We start from the raw sequence: 24,504 nt of genomic DNA, 5'->3' as shown, positions 1-24,504 counted from the left end.
AGAAGGGGAAATACATATTGCCTTGGTTCAGCACTGGAACTTCTGAATCAGAGGGTAAAATAATGTGAAGGAAAATACAGACATTTTATTGGATAGCACTGAACAAGCATAGTGGCAAAACAAGGGCAAAAACAAAACTCAGATTGTTTATCTTCTTTTAAAACTGAATGGTTTGGGCCAGGGTTGGGGATATGGTGGTGAGAACCAAAAAATTTAATCACCCAAGTTGATCTCCTACCTGCTTGACCAGACTTGGCTCTGAATAAATTTCAGTTATTTCCAAAAACTAAATCTCCCAAAGGATGAAGAGTTTTCATCACTGAGGATATTTAAAATAATACTGCAGCCTCTAAAGACAATTTAAAAGAAGAATTTCCAAAAAATGTGCTGCGCAATGGCAACACTGCTGGAGTAAGTAGACAGCTTCCCGAGGTGATTATTTTGAAGGGAAGAACTCTCTTTTGGAGGTGTAAGTTGAAATGCTTGTTTAGAAAACAACAATAAAAACAGTTCAATTATTTTTCCACCTCATAGCATGAAATAAAAAATAGGAAAATCAATCGAATGAAAACATTCAACAAATTTCATTTAAATTTGTATTATTAATGAACAAGAAACGTGCTAATACAATACAGTGGTATAGAACTATCTAAAAAGCCATCTGTATACGGTCAGCATTAGACTATCAGGAAAGCCTCACTATATATACAAGTTGGGAAACAGCCCAAGTTTTAGATATGAGACTTTGGCTTCATCAATATACTCAAATCAAAACTTATATGAGGAGGTTAAAAAGTGATGTAATTCCAACAAATATTATAGAATCACGTGCCTTTCTGGTATAAGTATCACAAATCTTTAGCCCCACCATATTCTGCTGTGTAAAATTTTAAAAAGAGGCACGTTTTTCAAAATAACCCAGGTTTCACTGCTACAGACAGTAACTTACCTGTTGTATACAGGTTTGTCTTTATAAATTTTACAACATAGAAGCCTAGTTTAGGCTATTCATGGAGTCAAAGGTTAAGTTATATTTTACATACATAATATTCAAACAATGCAATATATCATAATTAAAGAAAACAATAATGTGGTCTCAATACACATTATTAACCTACCTTGAGCGCTGAAGACTTCGAGGAGAAACAGGTTCATGACCTTGCTGCTTGTCAGCAGTTACAGGCTGCTGTGTGGCCGACTGTGACACTGGTCCTTGCTTAACTACTGGAGTACTAACCTGAAATGTCAAAATCTGGTGAGATGGTCCCCAAATCTAATCCACATCTCTCCCCACAAAAATCTAGGTAATCATCTTAAAACATGTAAAATGTGGTGTTTTAAAGAAGTAGAATTCAAAGGACTAGCCAAAGGCCATATAGCTAGAAGGCAGTCAAGTTCTGAAACTCAGATCTCGTTTCTTTGTAGAAATGGCCCAAGGTCATAAAATTACTTCCCTATCAAACCAGTGTAAGAAACTAGCTCTCCTCATTTTCAGCTCGGTTTTCTTTCCAATACATTATATCTCTTCTGATTTACTGTTACTTTTACATCAAAGTAAGTATGTACGTTGCAACATCATACATACGTGGATGCTCATATTTCAATGACATATGGAGAAACAGGTAATTGGGCTATCAGAAAATGAGTTATGGCCCATATAAAATTCAACATGAGAATTTTTCAAGGAGATGTTACTCTGCAGAAGTAGACTGAGAAGTCCATGATTACCAAATTGGGGTACCTATTATATTCAGAAGCCACAGAGAGAGAAAATAAGCAGTTTAAAATATAAGCTCCAAATTGAGGCACAAAGGCAGATGGAGGCCTTTGTGATAAAGTCACGCCTCACTGCTTTTGCCAGTGGTGAGGGGATATGATTAATAATTCTCCCTAACAAATCTGGAATGTCCTGCTTACTTCTGAATAATACCTATCTGTTCAAGTCAAGTCTTATAAAGAATATCTTAGTTAAGTGTTACATAAAAGCCCAAATGTTCAATTATTTTAAAAATAACTTGAAAAAGGTTTTGGAATACAAAAACTGACAGCTATCTGCTTAAAGTTTTGTTATTTTTTTTAAGACAGGGTCTTAGGCCGGTTGCCTAAGTCTGGAGTGCAGAGTGGCGTGATCTTGGCTCACTCCAACCTCAACTTCCCAGGCTCAGATGATCCTCCCACCTCAGCCTTCTAAGTAGTGCACATCCATGCCTAGCTAAGTTGTTTTATTTTTATTTTTAAAAGACAGAGTCTCGCTCTCTTTCCCAGGCTGGAGTGCAGTGGTGCAATCTTGGTTTACAGCAACTCCACTTCCTAGGTCAAGTGATTCTCATGGATCAGCCCCCTGAGTAGGTGGGATTAGGCCTGTGCCACCACGCCTGGCTAATTTTTCTACTTTTAGTAGAGACAGAGTTTCACCTGTTGGCCAGGCTTGCTTCAAACTCCTGGCCTCAAGTGATCCGCCTGCCTCAGCCCCTAAAAGTGCTGGGACTACAGGTGTAAGCCACTGCGCACATGCCTCAGAAAATTTTCAAATAATTTTTGTAGAGATGGGGTCTGGCTATACTGCTCAGGGCCTAATGCAATCCTCCTGCCTTGCCCTCCTACGTGCTGTAATTAGAGGTGTGAGCTACAGCACCCAGGTTGCTTAAATGATTTGAAATGTTGCTTTCACAAAGTGACTATAAAACCAGTACTACCACTTACTTCACTTTTAACCACTATTTTCTGTACTCTTAAAATACCACCCTAAAGACAAGTTCTCGGCTCCAAAACTAACCTCTTTTGCTGAAACTCACATTTTAATTCTTTCTCCCTCAAAATACTGGCAAATAAGGAACTGCATAATAAACTGTAACTTGGAATTTAAAAAAATCAATCTAAATTGATCCTAAAACATGTATTCATCAATGGCCAAGGACTTAAAAGCTGACCAACCACCTCTTTCAAGATATGTTTCAATGCATTTTTATTTTGGGGCTTCTACTTAATGTCTTACAAAGAATTCTTTGGCATTAAAAAGTTTGAAACAGTCCACTGTTCCACAACTACTCAAAAGAAATTCCCCTTACAGTTACCATTTAGACCAGCAATTTTCTAACTGTACCTATGGAGCCAGCCATGTAAGATACTGCTGAGACAAATACAGGCAATGTAAGCTTAGTAAAATGGATCCCTGTATTCACAAACACCTAGGTTTCAAATTCTGACTCTACCACAAAAAACCAGACTTAACTAAAAGTTTGGTTTTTCTTATCTATTAAATGAAGCAAGTGATTCTCACGATGTGAAACTTATACATTAAGTTCTTACTTAGCACAGAAATTGCCTCATTTTTAAAATACAAATATGGGAAAGTTGCTGGAAAACATCTTCTCTCATATCCTTCAGAGTTCAAAAATTTTACAAATATTAAGACTCAGTATACCCTCTAGATTTCACTCTCCATGTCACTGAGAAATTCTAGCGGCATCTACTACCACACCTGTCATTCACTCCACCACTACACCTCACTCTCAGAGGACTTTTTCTGTAACAGATTCTAAAACGTTACTGATTTTCCAAAAGTAGTTTCTTTACCCCAAATGTCCCTCAAGGGTGACACACCTTTGGCTGCGATGAGACAGGAGGAGTACTGATCAAAGGTTTGATAGGGACTGTGTTGGTCTGAGGTGTGCTTATTCTTGGAGAAACATAGGATCTTGGGGATGACGCATCAGACGTTAAAGACATTGGAGACTGGTTAGACGGCTGGGCTGTAAAAGAGGAAAGCAATTAATTTTAAAGAAAAACAAAACAAAAAACTAAAGTCCTTTGTAATATTATGTGGTAAAGATCTTTGTATCACTCTAAACCCCCTACCCCGATATTACCCAGAGAAAGCTTATATGAATAAATCAGAATCTGACCTTCTCACAGGGCCACACTAAGTGAGCTGTGTGTTAAGAGATAAGCACACCCAGTGCGGCCCACTCTCCTTTATGGGGCTGGAACAGGAAGCTAGGCCTGAACCTATTCTCACATGGAAGGCCTCCTCACCATCCTGATTTCTTCTTTCTTATTCTACATTTAGGCCCAGGTATCCCACGCAGTCTCCTGCTCATGAGGCTAGCCAGGGGGTTGCAAGAGTCTTTGCACCATTATACTTCCATTCCAGACCAGGCATTCCTGCTGTTTATCAGATTTCTGACAAAGTGACCCTTTCACTTCCCATTTGCTCCTATGTGTATCTCTCTCCATTTGGATACCTTCATGAAGAGGGATATCTGATTCAAGGCAGAAAATGAGCATTTCCATATTATCCAGTCAAAAAACATCTAATGTCAATCTAAACCAAACTTCAACTCTTCAAATACATGCAGTGTTTCACAAAGATACATGGCATATCATACTATTCTTTCAGCTTTGGTATTAAAAAAACCTCATTAATAACCAAGTCTGAATTAAATACAGATTTGATGGCAATACCTTAAGACAAATGTCAAGGCTTGCTTCATCTAAAAATAAAGGAAATAAAACTACTGTATATACCAATGTTACCCAAAAAACCCACAAAATTATTATAGTTAATCTCTTAAAAAAAACTAAAAAAAACAAACAAACAAAAACCACTAAAAACAAAAAAGGGCTATTAATTACAAAACAAAATCAAGATACCATTCTAGAGATATCTGAGTATGAATACCTTGTGTAGAGAGCTGAGCAGCTTGAGAAATCAGAGATGTTATGTTGAAAGCAGATGGTCCAGCAGTAAGAAACTTATGAATTATAGACTGCAGTGAGGCTTGTGTCACAGCTGCTGTAAGAACTAAAAACATATTATTTCACACATTCAAATAAAAACAGAGGCTTATGTGGCATCAGTAACAACCTGATAAGGAAGAGAACCCAGGAGAAACTGGAATATTTCTAACTAGAACTCTCAAAATAATCTACTGGATAGGAGTATTACAATGGGTCCCAAGATTTAAAGGATCTGAGGCAGAGAAGAAACTAAAAGAAGGTAAACCAAAAGAGCTCCTTTTACACTAATAAATTAAGATGATCACCTGAACAGAGGCTCTCTATGAGACTTAAAGAGTGTTCACAGGAACTTTGGATTACGTTAGAAACCTATTCACATGTAAGTGCTCAGTATGTGTTTTGGAATTAACTGGATAAACAATTGCTATTTCATGTGACTGCCTTTTTATACAAGCTGGCCATTCAAATCCTGTATCAACATCCGCCCCAATAATCTAAAAACGGATACAAAAAAGTGAGTATTTAGAAATACCACGTATTTTTCATGCATAAGATATTTTATTACTGACATTAACTATTATTTCCTCAACTATTTCTTTATTTTGGAGACAGGGTTGTGCAATCACAGCTCCTCACAACCCTGACCTTCCAGGCTTAGGTTATCTTCCACCTCAGCCTCCCAAGTAGCTGAAACTACTGGCGTTCACCACCAGGCCCGGCTAATTTTTTTATTTTTAATAGAGATAGGGTTTCACCATGTTGCCCAGGCTGGTCTCAAACTCCTGGGTTCAAATGGTTCACTGGCCTCGGCCTCCCAAAGTGCTGGGATTACAGGCATGAGCCACTGCACCTGGCCTCCTCAAACTATTTAAAAGCCCCACTCTGCCTAAGTGAAACATTTACCTACCACACACAGAACCACATGGTTTGAGAATAAAATACAAAAAAATTAAGGACAGTAAGAACAGACTAATGACCAACTAGCCTGAGACAGCTTTATTTTTAGGATTAAGAACTTAACCTGCCGGGCGCGGTGGCTCACGCCTGTAATCCCAGCACTTTGGGAGGCCGAGGCGGGTGGATCACGAGGTCAAGAGATCGAGACCATCCTGGTCAACATGGTGAAACCCCGTCTCTACTAAAAATACAAAAAAATTAGCTGGGCATGGTGGCGCACGCCTGTAGTCCCAGCTACTAGGGAGGCTGAGGCAGGAGAATTGCTTGAACCCAGGAGGCGGAGGTTGCGGTGAGCCGAGATCGCGCCATTGCACTCCAGCCTGGGTAACAAGAGCGAAACCCTGTCTCAAAAAAAAAAAAAAAAAAAAGAACTAACCTAACCACTTAACACTACTTTCAGGTATATTATGTGAAAAGGTACACAAAAATTGATCATTTTATTTTTATTTATTCATTTTGAGATGGAGTTTTCCTCTGTCAGCTAGGCTGGAGTGCAGAGGCATGATCTCGGCTTACTGCAACCTCCGCCACCTGGGTTCAAGTGATTATTGTGCCTCAGCCTCCCAAGTAGCTAAGATTTAGAGGCACGTGCCATCATGCATGACTAACTTTTGTTTTTTTAGTAGAGATGGGGATTCACTATCTTGGTCAGGCTGGTCTCAAACTCCTGACTTCTGGTGATCCACCCACTTCGACCTAAAAATTGATCATTTTCAACAGAAAATTGTGCAATGCTCTTAGGAATTAATGTGTGACAACTGAATAGTTTCCAAATTAAAACTACAACTAATTTTATTCAGACTTATTCAAGGTGGCTACCTAAATATTCTGAAACGTAAGTAGCATTACTGGAAAGCAAGACTAGAATTAAATAATGCAATTCACCAGGAAGAAAAGACAGTATCTTACCTAGTACCTATCTCCTCCTTTCTCAGTATTTTTCAAAAGTATTTTAAGTAGTTACCTGAATTCCTACTTTTCTAGTAATTAATATATTTTAAATATTCTTAAGTAATTATTTATACAGGTTTTTAGAAACATACCAGAAGTTTTTGTACCAATTCCAACAAATGCTCTATTGTTTTTATGTAAAATATCACCATACACATTAAGTACATAGAATGGCTTATCACCCGTAACTACCAGACATGTAACAAATATTGAAAAATATACACAAGATCCAAGCACCACTAATTCTATTATACTACCAATGGTCTTAAACTATGGGGGATATAAATTTAATACTCCAATAATAATAATAATAATGATAATAATAATAATGTTCAACTATAAACTTCGAAAGAAAACACAGACCATTCCTAAACTAGAGATTTTACTACTTATATAATTTTGCACAATCCAAATAAATTTTTAAAAGTTGTTACGAAGATTTACCTTCATTTATTTTAGATATGTCCACATTAGAATTATTAAGCTGCAACGTGGCTTGCAAAGCAGGAAGCAATTGTCTAAGAAGATTTGGGTCCTGAAGTAATGGAGGTATTGGTGACTGTGGAACAGGAGAAACAGGGACTGCTGAAGCAGATGTTGGAGGTGCAGATGCAGGGTTCAGTCCAGAGGCAGAAGACGTGGAAGGAGTTGTGCAAGAATGTGACACGGATTTGTCTCCTGATGTAGATTCTAAATAAAAAGATAGTAAGCCTGAAAAGTTACTTCAAGAGAAAACTGGAACAAACATCCAAAGAACACCTCTCATGTACCAGGCACCTAACACAAGTGATCTCATTTAACCCTTACACTGGAGTGCATAGAGGATGCTCAGTAAACATCCAAGTGATAAGAATAATGATTTAGGCATTTCCCACCCTATTTCATAGGTGAGAAAGCTGAACAAAAAAAGTTAGGTAACTTGAAGCCATAAAACCTGGTAAACCATATGCATATCTGATTTGAAAGTACCAATCTCTGTCTTACCAGCAATGCTATCTCAAACACAATTAATCTATTAACCACAGATTCAAATAAGCTTCCATTAGGATAAAGGGACAATGTAACTCTACAGGACTTTATTTATCTCACGTAACTCTACAGGACTTAATTTATCTCACAAACTAAGGTGAAAAATGTTTATGGCCACAGTAACAACCTACCTAAATATGACATTGGTCTTAATACAGATCAGGATAGGTACACCAAATGGTTACACCCAGAATGGGCTGAAGATGAGTACGAGACTTTTATACTTAATAACTAAGTTTTATAACTACATACTTTCCTTTTGTAATTCAATAAGGCAATGAGCTATCTGTTTCATTTAAAGATTATTAAAATTAAAAAGGACAGTTTAATAAAGACAACCCACCTCATAGTATTTAGAAATAAAGGATGTATGAAATACGCACGAAACAATATTGGAAAGCTGTTGTTTCAAATTATTTATATAGCTTCAGTGTAACTGTAATCCATGCCCTAAGAGCACTGTTAATAGTATTTGAAAAGCTAGTTAACATAAATCTTGCAGATTCCATATCCTCAAGAAATAGAACACTGCTAGCAGGACATATGCCAAATACAAAAACTTACATCTAAAACAAAGCCAGTTTAATGAACTTTTATACAGGTATTTAAGTCTTAAAACTATTATAGGAAAACACAGAAAGATATCTGTTAACACCAATCAGAAGATTTATAAAGTTACAAAAAGCAAAAACAATTATATTTGAAGTACTTTTAATCAGACTATTTAAAGAACCTCTAAAAATAAAAAAAGACGAAGTGTCCAACAGAAAAATGCGTGGAAGACATAAAAATTATTTCAAAGAAGGAATTTGAATGCCTAGGAAATGCAAGAAAATATGCTCAACTTCATCACAAATCAGGAAAATGTAAAATAGAGCAACACATCCCTTTACACTCACCATAATGAAAAACTTAAAAGTCAGACAATAACAAATGTTGACAAAGAGTAATGAGAACATTTACTTTATATTCCTGGTGGATAATAAATTGATACTACCACATTGGAAAGTAATTTGGCATTATTTAGAAAATTTGAAGATACAAACACTGCATGACCCAGTAATTCCCCTTTAGGTACACACCCACAGAGAAACTCTTAATGTATGTTAACCAGGAGAAACAGTAAACGACTAACGTAATAGCATTTTGGTATTTTAGCACAAAACCAGAAACAACCTATGTAAGACTTCCAAGATCCTGTCTGTATACAGTACTAGCAAGTTTACTGAAAACAGACTCTACTATCAGTCTTTTTACACTATTATCATGGTCGAAAGAACTAGGAATAACAGCTCTCTAAAGCATGGTTCTCACAGCTCATTTAAGTATATTTCAAAAATGTGTTGATTAACCATGATGAACTCAGAAGGACTAAGATATTTTTATTTGTGTAAGGTATACACTTTTAAAGGAGGGTACTTCAGCAGACTATTATTTTCAGCTTTGCTGTTCTGGATTCATAGATAAGCATAGAGAAACTTGAATAAAATGATAGATGTTTTCCTTGTGAAAATTCTGCTGTCAGATGGACACGGTGGCTCATGCCTATAATCCCAGCATTTTGTGAGGCGAACGACTGCTTAAACCCAGGAGTTCAAGACCAGCCTGGGCAACATAACAAAACCCTGTCTCTACTAAAAGTACAAAAAATTAGCTAGATATGGTGGCCTGCACCTGTGGTCCTGGCTACTCAGGAAAATGAGGTGAGAGAATCACCTGAGCCATGGAAGTTGTGGCTGCAGTTAAGCCGTGATTGAGACACTGCAGTCCAGTCTGGGCAATGGGAGTGAGGCCCTGTCTATAAAAAAGCCAAAAAACTGCTGTCAGCCACTGTATTTTATGGGGCAATCAATTATAGACTATATTAGTAGTAACCTCCAGATCATATCCCTCGTAAAGATTCCTTCACATACAACTTTGGGGCATCCTGATTAATATTCATAATGAAATGAGCTCTATATTTCTACTTCCTGCATGAATTAAACTAGTACTAATATCCCTGTGAAATCATCCTCATTTTTTGTTATTTCCATAAATTTTCTTCTGCATTTAGTAACAGAAACAACAGAAACAAGTTGGAGAACAAAGTGCAAGGTGTTCACAATTTTATTTGGTGCTGCCAAATCTATCAGAGACATGAAAAATTAACAGAAGGGCTTAAAAATCCTTCAGTGTTGTCCATCAAGCTAAGCAAAAAGGAAGATACTCCAAGACAGAAAACAAATACACATAATCATTAACAAAGAATAACAAAAACATCCTTAATTTCTACTTAATAAGTTTATTCACCCCAACGACAGACTTCTTTTAGAGTTTTGGAGAATTATAGGTGAGTAGTGTGGAAACCAGCTGATCCTACTTAATATTTATGGGACTCTTGGGCAAGTGACATCTCTGAAGGCCAGAATTTCTCTAAGTAAAAGTTTGATTTTTCTCAACAGACTGCTCAACAGAATCACTTCTAAAGTTAAAAAACAAAATGAAACAGATACCTGGGCTCCAAGCCACATCTATAGAAACTGGGGAGGCCTGGGCATAACTTATAAAAGTTCTATGTGTGATTCTGGCATTACTTGGTGTTTATGCCAAAGTACACTGGAGAACTTCCAAGGTTCCTTTCAACTTTAAAAACAAACAGAAGAAAACAGAAAGCAAAACTGAAAAAAAAAAAAAAATACAGCACAATGTGGAAAACTGAGTTAAATAAGACTACGATCAAGGACAGAAGCAAAATCTTTTTTCCAGGCAGGTCTTCAGCATGCTATAGTTAACACTTTTTTTTATTGCTCCACGACCCTCAACCAAAGCACACACATAAAAATGTCCTTCTAAAGCATGTTGCAAGTTATTTACATATTTCTTACGTGACATGCCTCTTATGTTACATGCCTCACTCTACATGTACAATACTCATGGCTGAGTTTAATAATTAATACAAAACATAAAACATTCTTCTGAGAGGTAGTTTTAGTTTTATCACTGAAATATTACAAAAGGTAAAGGTTTTACATTTAAAGTGTTGGTTGCGTGCCCCTTCCTCTGTGTTTGGAGTGCCCTTATTCAAATCTAGCATATTACTCAGTATCTTCTATTACATTTATTATCCCTCCTTTGTACTAGGAACATGAGCTTCCTCGAGACAGCAATTTTGCTGCACCCTTCCCCGCCCCCTTTTTATTTGAGATACAGTTGTTCTCTGTGACCCAGGCTGGAGTGCAGCATATGATCTCGGCTCACTGCAATGGCTGCCTCCTGGTTCAAGTGATTCTCCTGCCTCAGCTGGGATTATAGGTGGGCACCACCACACTCAGCAAATTTTGTATTTTTAGTAGAGATGGGGTTTTGCCATGTTGGCCAGGCTGGTCTCGAACTCCTGGCCTCAAGTGATCTGCCCACTTCAGCCTCCCAAAGTGCTGGGATTACAAGGCACGTGTCACCATGCCCAGCCTTGTTGTACTTTTTTCTGTGGCCCTGGTAGAAAACGGGACTTGGTACCAAAATGGCATCAACATGTATTTGTTGCCTGGATGCCAGTTAATGAAAGCATTCTTCAATACAGGTAACAGGAGCATGTACATGTGTATTCACATTTAACTTTTAAATGAGTTAAACAAATTAAAAAAAAAACACCTGATAATGCTGGGAAGGTAGGCCTTAAGCTGTCATCTGTTAATAGTCAAAGGAAATGATGAATAGCTCATGTTTTATGCTATATTCATGAAGCTTAACAGTATAGAGAGACAAATTTAACTTAAATAATCTTATAAAATAACTTAAACCACTTTTGAAAACACAAGGCAAAAAAACTTAATTTTTCAAAATCAGTGTACTCTTAGTATAAAAATATCTAATTGTAATTAACACTTTCATTTGTCTGAAACCTTTTAAGCTAATTTGTAAGGATGTGAGGCTAATATGGTTGTAATATATTTTATGTTTACATCAAACTGAACATAAACAAAATGTTTATCTTTGAAAATAGCTAAGCACAAAGAATGAACTTACATAAAAGAATGTAGTGTTTCTCATTACAAAATCAGTTCAATGCATTCTTCTGTTTTTTAAGAATATCAGCCCTACTCTCATTGCTTGATTGCAAACTTAACCAAGCACTAAAGAAACCTAGGCTACTAGAAAGCAAGCTTGTTCAACCCATGACCCATGGGCTGCATGCTGCCTAGGATGGGTTTGAATGTGGCCCGACACAATTCTGTAAACTTTCTTAAAACATGCTATTTCTTTTAAAAGCTCATCAGTTACCATTAGTGTATTTAGTATGGCCCAGGACCGTTCTTCTTCCAATGTGGCCCAGGGAAGCCAAAAGATTGGAAACTCCTGCTTTAAATGATCTTTTATCATCAGTCTTTGGCAATGGAATAATATCTGATTTTAGCTCTAGTGTTGACTTGTGTGTGCCTATGATATTTTAAAGGATATTTTGTGATCTCTTCCTAAGCTATTTTAAACTTTCCCTCACTCTCCCATTTGACATTTCTGTGACTTGTCTATCTCTGACCAATTATTTGATACGTGCCATAAATGTCACCATTTGATTTTAAGTTGTATTTACTTTAAGAGACAAAACCTCTTAATGCTATTTATAAATTATTCCCTTGTATTTCCAAATTCTGCCGGGGCTGAGGGGGCGGGGGTCGATGGGTGGGTGGGGAGTAGGGTGACCAACCTACCAAAGACTAGATGCATAAAAATCTGTTATTATAACCTCTTTCTAGGGTTTAAAATATTATCACTTCAACTCTTCGTATAGGTACTCTTGTAAACCACTGTAAGAGCATGAAGTCAAACGTTGTGTCTGACCTTTTTTTCTGGTATCTTCAACTCCTTTTCAATATACAGTAAGATCTAAATGACACTGGTAGTAAGTGTACTTCTAATCATTACTTCCTGAAGTGTCTTGACAGCTGCTGTTAATACTAAGCAGGACATGGGAACGTGTGAAGCTCAAATTACTGCTACAAAGGCAGCCTGCTTTATTTTGCAACAGTGGTGTTACATGGGAGACACGGAGCAGATTATGAAGAGGTATGTAAGTGTAGCAGGAAAAAAACAAAGTAGGTAGGTGACAACACCTATTATAAATCTTAGTGTGATTTTTAATTTTTAAATTCTTGAGTATTTTTATTCATGTGTCTTTCTAGCACTCAACGCATTTATAAATGCACATAAATATGTTGATGCTTTATAACAAAGATGGTATCTTTTTCAACTTTTTTGTTCAATGAGAAAATCTTCACGTTAATACATATAAAAGCTAAACAAATTCTAATGGACTTTCCTAAAGTCATATCCCACGTTAGCAGGACCCACTTACACACTTCCCACATACTCTACTTCCCAACATTCAATTGTCACTAATCTCAAGAGTAAAAAATGTCCTCATAGTAATGTTAATTTTTAGCATGTACTAGCAATCTTTCTCTTGCACTGTTTTTCTCCTGGTAAAGTATACACAGCATCAAATTTACTATTTTAACCATTTTACAAGAATTTACTATTTTAACCATTTTACAAGAATACTTACTCTTCTAAGTAAAGTATTCTGTGTATACTTTTAAGCACATCCACATTTCTGTGCAACTATCACCACTATACATCTCCAGAACATTTTCATCTTCCCAAACAGAAACGTAACACCCACTCCCACCCTGGGTACCACCCACCAGTTCCTGAGAACTACTCTTCTACTTTCTGTCTGTACCAATTTGCCCATTCTAGGTACCCTTGTATATGTAGAATGATATGAGTCCTTCTGTGTCTATCTTATTTCATTTCATGTAATAGTCTCAAGGTTCACACATGTAGTATGTATCAGAATGTCACTCCCTTTGAAGGATGAATATGGTATTGTTATGTCTATGTATCACAAGGTATCCTTTCATCTGCCAACGAACACTTGTTTCTACCTAATGTTTGTCAGCCAGGTGCGGTGGCTCAAGCCTGTAATTCCAGCACTTTGGGAGGCCGAGGTGGGTGGATCACGAGGTCAAGAGATCGAGACCAGCCTGGTCAACATGGTGAAACCTCGTCTCTACTAAAAATACAAAAAATTAGCTGGGCATGGTGGCGCGTGCTTGTAATCCCAGCTACTCAGGAGGCTGAGGCAGGAGAATTGCCTGAACCCAGGAGGCAGAGGTTGCGGTGAGCCGAGATCGTGCCATTGCACTCCAGCCTGGGTAACAAGAGCGAAACTCCGTCTCAAAACAAAAATACTTTCTACCTAATGTTTGTCTACTGTGAATAATTACTAGGAACACACGCATTTAAGCATGTTTGAGTCCCTGCCTTTCTTTTGGGTATATATCTAGAAATGGAATTGCTGGATCATACACACAATCCTATGTTTAACTTTTAGAGGAACTGCCAAACCATATTCCAGAGATGCTGCATTTTATGTTCCTGCCAACAATGTACAAGGGTTTCAATTCTTTCACATCCTCCAAAACACCTGTTACTTCCTTCCATTTTTTAATTATAATAGTCATCCTAATGGGTATTAAGTGATATTTCATTATAGTTTTTGACTTGCATTTCCTTAATGACTAATGAGGTTGAGCGTCTTTTCATGTGCTTACTGGCCACCAAAATGTCTTCTTTGCAGAAATGTTTATTCAAGTCCTTTGCCCATTTATGAACTGGGTTGTTTTACATGGTTGAGTCAGACTTCTACATATTGTCATTCATCCTTTATCACATATATTATAAATATTTTCTTGCATTCTATGAGTTGCATTTTCACACTCTGTGATGCACAAGTTTTTAATACTGATGAAGTTCAATGTGTCTATTTTATTCTTTGTTGCCTGTGCTTTGGTATCATATTTCAAGAAATCATGGCCAAATCCAATACCATGAAGATTTTGTTTTCTTCTAAGTCTCAATGTTTTAGTTCTTAACTTTAGTCTTTGATCCATTCTCAAGTGAATTTCTGTATATGGTCCAATTGCCCTTCTCTAATTTTCTGTTCACAGTCTATGTCCACTGTTCTACTGGATTGTCTTTTTCATACTGCTTTATATGAATTAAAGTTTCTTTAATGAATCTTGCAAATATGCTGCAGGTATTTTCTCATATCTGGTATTTAACTTTCAATTTTTGTTTATTGTACTTTCCATAAAGAAATTTAAAATGTCTTATATGTGGTCAAATATATTAATTTTTAAAAGGACAAATCCATTTTGGGTCTTGATGAACATCTTCCTTACTGTAAATTACAAACAGTATTTCCTAATATTCGTTTTATCAGTAAGTTGACTAAACTTAAACTTATCGACTAAGACTATATTCCTACATTAATATATTTGATTATTCAATAAATATTTGAATAACTGTGGCCAATCGTTCTAAAAATTATTTTAAAGCAAAACAACTCAGTGCTGAAGTTGGTCCACTACCACTGCCAGTTAATGACCATCTACATCAGCTATAGGAGCCTAGCTTTAACCCATACTGAGGTTTTTGGGTTCACGCAATTGTCATTTAGTCTACGGATAGCATAAAAACAGAAGGGAATTTTACCTCAAGTGACTTGAGTCACACCTCATATTAATTAATACGACTAGTCTGTCCTGGACTAGTCTACTGCCCCTTGCATATGGCACCAGCATAAGAGCATGTGACTATTTACATGTCCATACTGAGAGCTAGCTTGAGGTTACTAAATAGGTCTAACTCTGTGACCACTTTGTTTTCAAATTTATCTCTGCTAATAAATCATAATTCTCAATTATTAAATAAGGAACTTGTTGAAAAAGGTTTAAACTCTCCTGAAACTTAACCTAGTCATAGCAAACAACAAGAACCCATGTCTCCTATTTTGTCTTTTCACAAATCTGGAAAAGATGGTAGAGTTAGAGCAGGCCTAAAATGGCCATTGGGGTGCCAACTGATAAAATTCAGTTTTATATTTTTTTGGTGTATCAGAATTTCTCTATTTGTTATAGGGTTATCCATAAAGTCATCGTACATAGATGGTCAAATGTTACCCTAACAAACAAATACAGACCTAAACGGGGTCACCTCACTCCCTTGTTTCATTCTACCTAACATCAAGACTGTTCTCTGCAGATGTAAAGAGCTCTGCAGCTTTATCTGCTCTTCTGACCATTCAAGCAGGCACAAACATTGAGTTCACCTTAGGTTCTTTCTCTCAAATGACACACTGGCATCAAACAGATCTAAATTCACCGCTGGTATGCTTTAATCAGATGTATAACACATACACACACTTCTCCTCAAATACTTTTTTAAACCATGACCAGTGCAAGTGCTCCCCCAACTCTCAACACCTATTCATACAGCATCAATCTACAACAAACATTACACACTGTTGCATAGGCACCCATCTACAACAAATATTTACACACTGTTGTACAGGCATCCATCTACAACCAGTATTTACACACTGCCTAGTATTTGTCAAGCACTAGGAATAGAGCAGTGGTTAAGAAAGACAAAGACTCTGCTCTCACAGCCTCCAACACTGACATCTTTAGACACAGTTCAACTATACTATTAGTGCTTAAGACCAACAGAGCAACCTGATTTGGATCATCAACCCTTAATATAAATTATTGAATTGTTAAGAAAAACCTAAACAAGCAAAATCACTAAGTTGATGAGAAGAGTCAATAGAAAGCTTAATTTAAATAGCACGGATATCTCCATTGAGAAACAAATATTTCAAACTAATGAACACTTCAGAAATATAGAGAACAATCTATACAGACCAAATGGAGAACAATCTGTAAACAACAAAGTTGCTATAAAACTTATCTAAGGCAGTAACAGTCTTCAATTAACATACAAGAAGTTCTTGGAAAGGCTTCACAATTTCCCCTACATAAACAGGTAATTCCACAGTAGGTAATCAAGTTTCTCCCAAGTTTAGGAATACTATATATAAATTATGCACATAATGCTTGTGATTAGCAAACATTTCATGAAATTTAAACTCTAATCTACTCCATCAAAAAATTTAAATTATGAGAGTCCAAACTGACACAGATGTGGTGTATGTTATGTCTTTCATTACATATGGTTTTGAGGAAAGATTAGAGTTGTGGAGAAGCTGCCTCTAATACCACGTTTGAACTAGGGCAATTTCTACGACAGAGATACTACTTTCCCTCACAGTTTTGTTTTAAGGAATAAACTAAAATAAATATAAGACAATTAGCATCAAATTACACAGAGGGAAGGCTTAGAAGGTGAACGAAGTACATAAGAAGGTGAACAAAGTATGAAATACATTAAAACATAATGCTGAGCCCTAGAGGGGATATCATCTAATGGAAAAAACTGAAATTATAATGTTTTAAGTGTTGTAATGAAAGAGTATTGGATTCAATAGGACAGCAATGAAAGAAAGAACATGTCCTATTTAGCAAAAGCTCAGGACAGGAAAGATAATGGCAAGTCCTAAGAAATGTCCAAGTTTGCAATGGATAAATTACAGAGAATTAAGGGCGAAACAGGTGAAGATCAAACTAGTAACAGCCTGCAACCATCCTGTCAAGTGCTTGCTATAATGTACTAAAAAGTATGGACTTTATCATCTTGATATTAAAAAACCACTGTAAGTTTCTAAGCAAGGAATTCAATTTAAATTGTATAATGACGCTACCGTAAGTGGGTAGACTAGGTAAGAAGATAAACAGAAGATTATTTTAAGAGAGACAGGCCAGGCACAGTAGCTCATACTAGTCCAAGCACACTGGGAGGCCAAGGCCAGAAGATTGCTTGAAGCCAAAAGTTTGAGACCAGTCTGAACAATACAGTGATTTTTACAAATTAACAAACAGAGAGAGACAATCTGAATTTCAGTAAGTAAAATCTCCACAAAATACTTTTACAATTGACAGAGGTGGAAGGGAAGGGGGAGGAGGGAGGGAGGGATCAAATTTCAGTAAGTGCTAGGACAAAGAACCCAAGATTTGTCAATCGGTATGTGGGTGAGAATGTTTAAGAATAAGGCAAAGTTGGGGAGAACAGTGCTGTCAATTACAGTGAATCTAAGAATAAATTGTGGGAAAGGAAGAAATCAGGGACACATTGTATCTGAGGATATGTAACAAATACTAAGAGTTTACAGAAGCTAAGTAGGAAAGTTAAGTGTGAACCAGAACTAAAGATTTGGTTGGTAGTGATGACAGTAACAAAATGACTATCAAGGAACAGGCTAATATATCGATATGCCTGAAGCAGGAAGGAACACAACTAGGAAACCGAAGGAGAACAGTAACACAGAGCTAGATAAAGAATTTCAAAAAGGAGTTAAAATGTGTTAAATGGACAAAGGTAAAATGGGATAAATACTTTTAAAGGACCATCAGAATTTTAACTGACAAAGATTTTTAAAGCAATTTTCTGTGAGCAAATTGTCAGAATTATAGGAACTAAAAAAAAAAAACAAAATGTCCTAAGAAAAATATATTAACTATAGCATTAATTCAGATTTCATCTCTCAGTATTTCTCTTTGCAAACTTAATTCTGTCATAGGATAAAATCTGACATGTTATGTATGAATTTTGGTACAAATCATCTTTACCGAATTTGACATTTAGAACAAGCATTCATCTGACACATTATGTACTACATGATATATACACTAAAGTATATGGTTTAATAACAAGGAATATTCAAATTACATGCATATAACAGGAAACATAAGAAAATTTTAAATAACATGTTATTTATAGTTGAGTTTCTGCTCAACTATAAACATTAATCTATATTAACCTAGATTTCAAGGGGGCTACAAGTTCTTTTTCAGGATTCTTTAAAATCACACTGTAGTTCAAGAAGAAAGGAAACCAGAAACAAAGAAATCCAAATATCTGAGTCCTTTGTCAACAAATTAAATCAATGTGAATTAATGAATCAAGCCTCTCCTAACACACAGAACATTTAAAAAGCACCTCAACACTTACTAATGGTCTGCTACTGGGTCTACCTGTGACAATTTCTGTGTTTTAATTTCCTTAGACTCTTAAAACATACTATGAAGTACAAGTTTGGGATTGTGAATGGTCTATACAGATCTCATCACATCGCTTATGTTGTGTGTCACCTTCCAAGTAGCTGTTCTCACAATTTTTCTGTAACTTTTTGAACATGCTGTGATTATTGACACTGAGTTGGATAAACACAATTTGGGTTTAACTTCCACTCTTCACACTTGAGGTCCAATTCAGATATTAACACTCCTTATCTTATGACCCACAACTTAAATTTTTTAATCACAAACTGAAACCAGTAATGAAATGTCATAAAGAAATTAGTTTAAAAATATCTCTATTCATATTAAATATTAAGAGAAAGCAGACGATTTATAAACTCAACTGTCAAGACAATTATCACAAAAAAACAGAAAACTGAAGGGACAGGTATTTGACTTTGACAAGTTACTTAAACCATTATTGTTATAAATTGAGCACTTGACTTAATTCAGAGGCAAGAAATAGTTCTGAGGCTGGATACTTATAAATTAAAGAAAAAAAGCTAAATATTACTAACTCTAGACCTAACTCTACATAGAAACATTCTAAAAGACTTAAAAAAAATTTATAATAAAGTCTTGTAAGCCAAAGGAAATAATGTAATATTTAAGAAACGTAGAAACTATAGTTCAACGTGCAGCATCTAGTAATAATGGCATACCTTTTCTTTCTGTTTTCTGTGCAGGGACAGAAGATGTGGGTGTAGGCAGTTTTGATAAAGTAGATGCTCCATTAGCATCAAATGATTTCTTTGGCTGGTGATCAGACTGTAGCGTAAATGGACTAGAAGGAACAGTGCTTGGGGTAGCAGTTGGATGAACCACTGGTTTGATGGGGTGCTGTACTGGCGTAGAACTACTGTGAGTCTCTGCTCTTGGCAGTCTGTAGTCTCTGTCATTGTGTCTGCTTGTTTGAGACAAAATATTCTGTGGGAGCAAACTACTGGCATCACTGGAATGCTTGTCTTCCACTTTAGTTCACAGTTCGAAAAAACAGATGTTGGAATGACAGAAGGGGGAAGAAAAAAGATTACGTTAGAATCCTACCTTTAACATCAGCTAATTTAGCAACATACTTGTACTCATATATCCTTTTATAAAACTGCAAACCCAGTTAGTGTCTGCAGTTTTACTACTGGCATGTAAATATGCAATACTGGAAGAAGAGGAGTTTTTCCTCACTATAAATATTAATCTATATTTGTATTCCAAGGGGGCTACACATTTTTTTAGGATTCCTTAGAATCACACTGTAGTTCAAACAAAACATTTAAAAAATATATATGGAATTATAATACCATACTCATAAAATTTAAAAAAAGTTTTAAAAGCAAAAAAGGTAAATGCTTCATTCTTCTGCACTATGGGTCACAGAATTTAATGATTCAATTATTCACAGTGGTTCAACTGCAAAAGAATATTAGCTTTATTAGCCTGGTCTTTTTCAATACTAAGGTAGCTAATTAGTTGCCTTGAAAGTAGTTTATACTAAGGCTTAAATGAAATCATTTCGAGATGACTGAAGTTATGATGAACTGTGAACACAGTAAGTAAACCAATCTGTAATATTTTTAATAATGCTACAAATGGTAATAAAATCATAATGCATAATGCTATCTGAAAATAGAAGTCCAACACCTGGAGCGTACGTAGTCAGAAAAATCTACTTATCACTAGGTATATTAAAAACAAATCTTTCAATTTAAAGCCACAAAAACACTTTTAAGCTCAGAAATACTGAAATCAGTTTAAAATCTATCAACAATTTAAATTCTAACACCATGATCCCACAAAACAGTACAAAGGAAGGAAACTTTCAATGATCATGTTAAGGTTCATTCGAAATGTCCAATCTAAATTATAACATTCCAATCAACAACTAGAGAATTAAAATAACCTCCAAGGAGAGAAACAGGATAAAATCCAACCATGTAACGTGTAATAATTTTACTAAAGCGATGCTCCCTCTGTTGATTTTTGTATTTTTTTTCCAATTAACAGCTCCTCCAATTGTAAAGACCAAGACAAGACAACGAAGGAGGAACACTCAAATTTTAAGTCAGTTTTAAAGTTGTCGGTACACAGCCACTACATGTTACACCACAGCAAAAGGTACCAGAATACTACCCACAAAGTCGATCACATCAAAACATAAGGTCTTTTAACAATGACTTAATATATAAAATCAGTGTTGTAAGTAAAAATCTACAAAAATGAACAGAATATAAACATCTGTTGTATGAGGGTAATGTATCAGTAAGCTACCAACTTGTATGAACATAAAATTAAAAAATTTTTAATCTACAGTTTCTGCCATGTACACTGAGGATACTACTAAAACAGAAACCTTTAGGGGCATTCATAATGGGAATAATATCATGCCCAATCCTATATACAATTTTTATTTCCTCAACCAAGAAAGCTACACCTTCCTTTTAGCTTTGTATGGCTAGTCAAAATGTATCAAGTGTATGCACTCCAATGAAAATTAAGGATGATACTTCTAACAGTTATAAGTTAAAAAATAAAAAAGGCAACAGCATTACAGAAACAGGGGAAGCTATAGCTTTAAGAGCTTTCTATACTTACAACTCTGGATACACACAGTTAAAGCAATGCCTGTTTGCCACCCTCCCAGAGGGTGGTGCTTTGCCTTTCCTGACTGGAGAACGGAGAGGTATGCTACTGGCATCTAGTGAGGAGAGGCCAGTTACAGTGTACAACCACTTACAAAACAGGAAAGCCTCCCATAACCAACAATTAATTACTTCACCCAAAATGCCATCAGTGCTTCTGTTGAGAAACCCTAAGCAAGGTTTCTCTAAACACAGAGCCATCACCATATAAAGCACAGGTTCACAATAATAAAAAAAATTTAGTAGCAGTTAATAGCAAACTAGAAATTTTACCCAATTTTCAGTATCAAGTTGTGTAGAATATTACTGCTAAAACATTTTAATTTTTTTGAGACAGAATCTCACTCTGTTGCCCAGGCTAAAGTGCTACAGCATGATCTCGGCTCACTCACTGCAACCTCTGCCTCCCAGGTTCAAGCGATTCTCCTGCCTCAGCCTCCCAAGTGGCTGGGATTACAGGCACACTCCACCACACCCAACTAATTTTTATATTTTCAGTAGAGATGGGGTTTTGCCATGTTGGCCAGGCTGGTCTCAAACTCCTAACCTCAGGTGATCCACCTGCCTTGACCTCCCAAAGTGCTGGGATTACAGGCATGAGCCACCAGGCCCAGCCTTGGTTAAAATATTTTAGCATTTTGCAAACACTTAATACGCTGCAAAAAACCAAAACCAAATACCTCATTAAAATCTGCTTCACCTCTTTACATGTAAAAATCTTCCCAAACCTTGCCCCTCTGACATCCCCTACAGTTCTTTTATTGATAGTCAAGAAGCAGCTTTAAGCCATACTTCTACACAAACACCAGTATACTGAACACTCTGTCAGTATATTTTGGATAGACTAAGTTAAACACTTTAATGGCTTACTGACTTTATTACTACTACACCAAGTATAACTAAGTTGACCAAGTTTTAAAAAAAGCAACACAGCTAAGGTTCTCTCTCAAACATTACCGAAACTCAAAGTGTGACACATGACTACATTTCAACTAACCACAGACCCACTGACTCATCATTTGCCCATCTAGGAATTTAACTGAAGGCAGTAATCAGACAAGTGGGCAGATCTGAATCATAATCTTGTTTACAGTAGGAAAAAGCTGAAAACCTCCTAAGTATTCCACTGATAGGGGATTATTTATCAATGAAGGTATACCTATGCAACCAATATAGCAAATTCAGAATTATAAAAGGACATAAAAACGTATCTGATACATTACTGAATAAAGGAACAGGTAAAAACAGTAATACAGAATAACATTTTTGGCATACATATATATATAATTTGTATATACATTTATATGCACACAGAGAAAGTATACATTCCAAAATGTTCTTGGGTCATGGAATTAGAACACTTTACATTTCCATTCACAAATATGGCTTACTTTTGAATTCATGAAGAAAAAAGAAGTTATTTTTATACTTATCTGTCACTCATTTTCTATGCATCCCCTCCCCTGCAATTTATTCAAAAAGCCCACAAGCTGGGTGCAACTAATTTACCTCAAGTGGAAATCCTCTGTCTCATTTTTAACTGTTTGACAAAAGTCAGTTAAGACATAAAAAGAAATGGGACTAGAATCAAAGGCATCTCAAAATTTAATGTTCTTTTATTTCCTAACTTCAGTACTTTATATCACTAAACAATTATATATAATTTCACTAATTTAAAAATTTAATATTTAAAATTAAGTCCTGCAGTTCTGTTTGTTACTGTTTCATCTTAAATATTTTCTCCCATCAAAAACTCAATAATCCCTTCCAAGACCAAACACACCCTCCGACTTTTTGGTTTGAGTTACAGGAGCAGGACTGAAATACTGAAGTCTAAGGAGCAGGACTGAAATACTGAAGTCGAAGAGTTCCCAAAAAACATCACTTAGAAATTCTTCTCAAAATTGCAAAAGGAGCCTGAGAAATCTATGTGGCATTTAAAGTTTTTAATTTTTTGGAGACAGAGTATGTTGCCAGGCTAGAGTGCAGTGGCATGATCACAGCTCATTGCAGGCCCAAACTCCTGTGCTCAAGTCATCTTCCTGCCTCAGCCTCCCAAGTTGCTGGACTATAGCTGGGTGGTTAATTTTTAATTTTGTCAACACTGGGTCTTGCCGTACTGTTCAGGCTGGTATCAAAATCTTGACCTCAAGCCACCCTCCTGTCTTGGCCTACCAAAGGGCTGGGATTGCAGCAGGCATTAGCCACGGCACCGTGAGTAAATTTTATTCAAGATAAGGGAAGCCAGTGGAAAGCATACCTTTAAAAAAGCTTCAAATTTGGAGAATGAATTATAAAACAAACGTGTGTTATCCAAAATTGTCTCCCTATCGCAAAATTTAGCCTCAGAAGAACACTGAGTTTGAATTACAGATGACAAGAACCTTAAAACAAAATGGTCTAAGTTTTCTAATAGACATTTTTTTAATTGGGTGGAAATTCAGAATAGAGATATTATATACATCAATGATCAGGGTGAAATTAATTTCCAAATACAAGGATAAACAAGTTACTCATTGGTAACATAAAACACCAGCTATTCTGGTGTCACTGTGTGGCTACGATTCAATTATTAAACTAAAACCCAGTGAGATTTGTCTCTAGTTTAACAGGACACAACTTAAGCACAGGAGGGTGGGCGGGAGAGAAAGCTCCTGTTTCGGGGGGATCAGGGATCAAGAGAAACCAATTCAAAACATAAATTTGATTTGTTTGCAATTCAACTCCATCTCAGCCATAATTGGTAGTGGGAAACACAGATGTGTACTACTCTACTGTGTATCTTTTCCCTTTTCAGGGACCAAAATGGTAGAGGGTGGGGGATAAATCCAACATAAGAGAACATATGTTTCTATTTATTTTAATTTACATATGTAGATGATGGACACAGATTTGAAAAATAGGAATAAATCAAACATACACTTAATAGAAAAAAAATTAATACCTACTTCCACTGGCAAACCCACTAGTGGCTGTTGCTTGCATCACCTCCCTTCTGTAATCCCTATCTTTTGGGAAGCTGTTGACTGCCATCTTGTTTGCTTCTTTTTGTCTCTGTTCTCTAAAAATAAAAAAATAAGATAAACACATTAAAAATTACATCATGGGCATGAGTCTCCATAATAAACAGCCCTGGCCAAATGCATAACAAATGTTATATAGAAAACAAAAGA

General features: G+C 36.1%; 1 protein-coding gene across 10 annotated transcripts in view; it reads right to left on the bottom strand.

The window, feature by feature from the left end:
• Nucleotides 1-24,504, bottom strand: part of WAC (WW domain containing adaptor with coiled-coil) — a 90,051-nt gene that overhangs the window by 4,448 nt on the left and 61,099 nt on the right. For 6 of the 10 annotated variants that reach the window (XM_003938394.4, XM_074405167.1, XM_074405164.1 and 3 more), the window contains exons 6-11: nucleotides 24,280-24,392; nucleotides 19,358-19,666; nucleotides 7,093-7,338; nucleotides 4,682-4,804; nucleotides 3,604-3,752; nucleotides 1,119-1,237 (exon numbers count right to left, since the gene is read on the bottom strand). In XM_003938394.4, the coding sequence (XP_003938443.1) occupies nucleotides 1,119-1,237; nucleotides 3,604-3,752; nucleotides 4,682-4,804; nucleotides 7,093-7,338; nucleotides 19,358-19,666; nucleotides 24,280-24,392 (1,059 nt within the window). The remainder of the gene's footprint in view (nucleotides 1-1,118; nucleotides 1,238-3,603; nucleotides 3,753-4,681; nucleotides 4,805-7,092; nucleotides 7,339-19,357; nucleotides 19,667-24,279; nucleotides 24,393-24,504) is intronic. The other 4 variants (XM_074405168.1, XM_039478598.2, XM_074405165.1 and 1 more) reach the window with 3 other exon arrangements.

Source organism: Saimiri boliviensis, chromosome 8, assembly GCF_048565385.1.
Source record: "Saimiri boliviensis isolate mSaiBol1 chromosome 8, mSaiBol1.pri, whole genome shotgun sequence".
In the NCBI taxonomy this organism is placed as follows: domain Eukaryota; kingdom Metazoa; phylum Chordata; class Mammalia; order Primates; family Cebidae; genus Saimiri; species Saimiri boliviensis.
The sequence above is the reverse complement of the archived record's forward strand: the minus strand, read 5'-3'. Positions and strand labels throughout refer to the sequence as shown.